Source organism: Arachis ipaensis, chromosome B07 (genome assembly GCF_000816755.2).
Source record: "Arachis ipaensis cultivar K30076 chromosome B07, Araip1.1, whole genome shotgun sequence".
NCBI classification, from domain to species: Eukaryota; Viridiplantae; Streptophyta; class Magnoliopsida; order Fabales; family Fabaceae; genus Arachis; species Arachis ipaensis.
This window is the reverse complement of record NC_029791.2, coordinates 123,061,086-123,062,632: the sequence shown is the minus strand read 5'-3', so window position 1 is coordinate 123,062,632 and position 1,547 is coordinate 123,061,086. Positions and strand designations below refer to the sequence as shown.

Here is a 1,547-nt window from a genome sequence, read left to right as displayed (position 1 = left end):
TCTACTCCTAACTAGATTAACATTCAGGTCCACACGCTGTTTCTTTAGGTTAATTGACTGCAACATAGAAAAAGAGGGGTGGGGGAGACAGATAAAGAAGAAAAAAAAAGATCAATGTTAAAATAATGTTAGCAAAACCCAAAATAGAATGAATGGAAGGTCAGACCAACTAAACCAACACAAATAAATGCATAATCAGAACCCAATCTTAGAAAATGAAGAAGCTTATCTCAAGATTTGTTTTCCTACCTCATAAGTTAGCTTCTCCCTTGCAAGCACAGCCAAGGTTCCTTTTCCACTTTCTGTAAGAAAACTGAAAAGACCCATTGTTCCATTTTTAGGGAAGTTCTCAATCCTGAGCCAGCAGGAAAAAGAAAAACCCTTATACATAGGCCACTGCAGAGGTGTTTTAAGAATGATACCCTACAAGGATTTGAAAACAATGAGATAAAGGTCCCATAGCAATAAGAATGATACAAAATTACATTTTACATTAGCGCATACAAAAGTAATTCTGCAAAAGAAAAACGCATGCAGTTGAACATCCATTTGAAAAAAGCAAATACTTCACAAATAGCATACAGCATCAATTAACAGCCAACAAAAACAGTACGTCTTAATTCCGTAAATGTCAGAATCAAAATTGAAGCTCAAAAAGAACCTTCTGTATAATTATTTTGAGTACACGTCTTCTAGTAAGATTCACAAACAACAGTAAGTCAAAGTAATTCAAAGCTACAACAAAAATGTGAATGATATAGGGTGAGTTTGGTCAAGTCTGTACCTTTCAAAAGTTGTCTATGTTTCTTGGCTTTTCAAATATTAGCAAAAGTTATAACAGTTATGTTCTGTAAAACAAAATATAAATGGCTTTCCATAAGCAATACAAGAGTTTGGTGAAATAGCTTTTAAATAATTAAAATGATTTTAATAGATATTAACGTAATAAGAAATAAGAACAAAAGAAGACAGTTATTAATATATAAAATTATAATAGATTTTTTTTTAATATTGAAAAGCACAAGGTAATTGTGAAAACTATCTTCATAATCATAGATGCTTTCAAAAATATTCATAGCCTTTAAAAGCTAAAAGTACAAGCACATAATATTTTTTAATTTACCAAACACAAAATGACATACTTTTGCTTTTGAAAAGCACAAATATCTCTCTAGTAAGCTTACCAAATTCACCCATATTTAAGTGAGATTACTCTCAGAAGCTCATTCAGATTTCATATCCCTGGTTCTATTTGTATTTGTCATAACCTTCACAAAAGAGAATAGCTTGAGTACTTACGGAATCACTTCCATCAAGATCAAAGAATGCAGTTGGCCCCTTCTCATGTAGCATTGACAAGAGACTTGTCAACAAAACAGAGCAGTATTGTCTCCTCTTCCCAACTTTCTCACTTCGCAGTAGAGCAAAGATTTTGCGGATGTCCTTGCCGGATATGCTATGCCCACCAATGGCTTCAATTAAATGAGAAATCTTAAAGATTACACTATCATTATCCTCTTGAGAAAACCAATTAAGAAGAAAATTAA

At 32.4% G+C, this 1,547-nt stretch overlaps 1 protein-coding gene across 1 annotated transcript in view; it reads right to left on the bottom strand.

Moving 5' to 3' along the window:
* Positions 1-1,547, bottom strand: part of LOC107607912 (BEACH domain-containing protein B) — a gene marked incomplete in the record, with an annotated part of 32,669 nt that overhangs the window by 18,809 nt on the left and 12,313 nt on the right. The window contains 3 exon segments of the mRNA XM_021107990.1: positions 1-57; positions 250-423; positions 1,300-1,540. Of these exon segments, the coding sequence (XP_020963649.1) occupies positions 1-57; positions 250-423; positions 1,300-1,540 (472 nt within the window).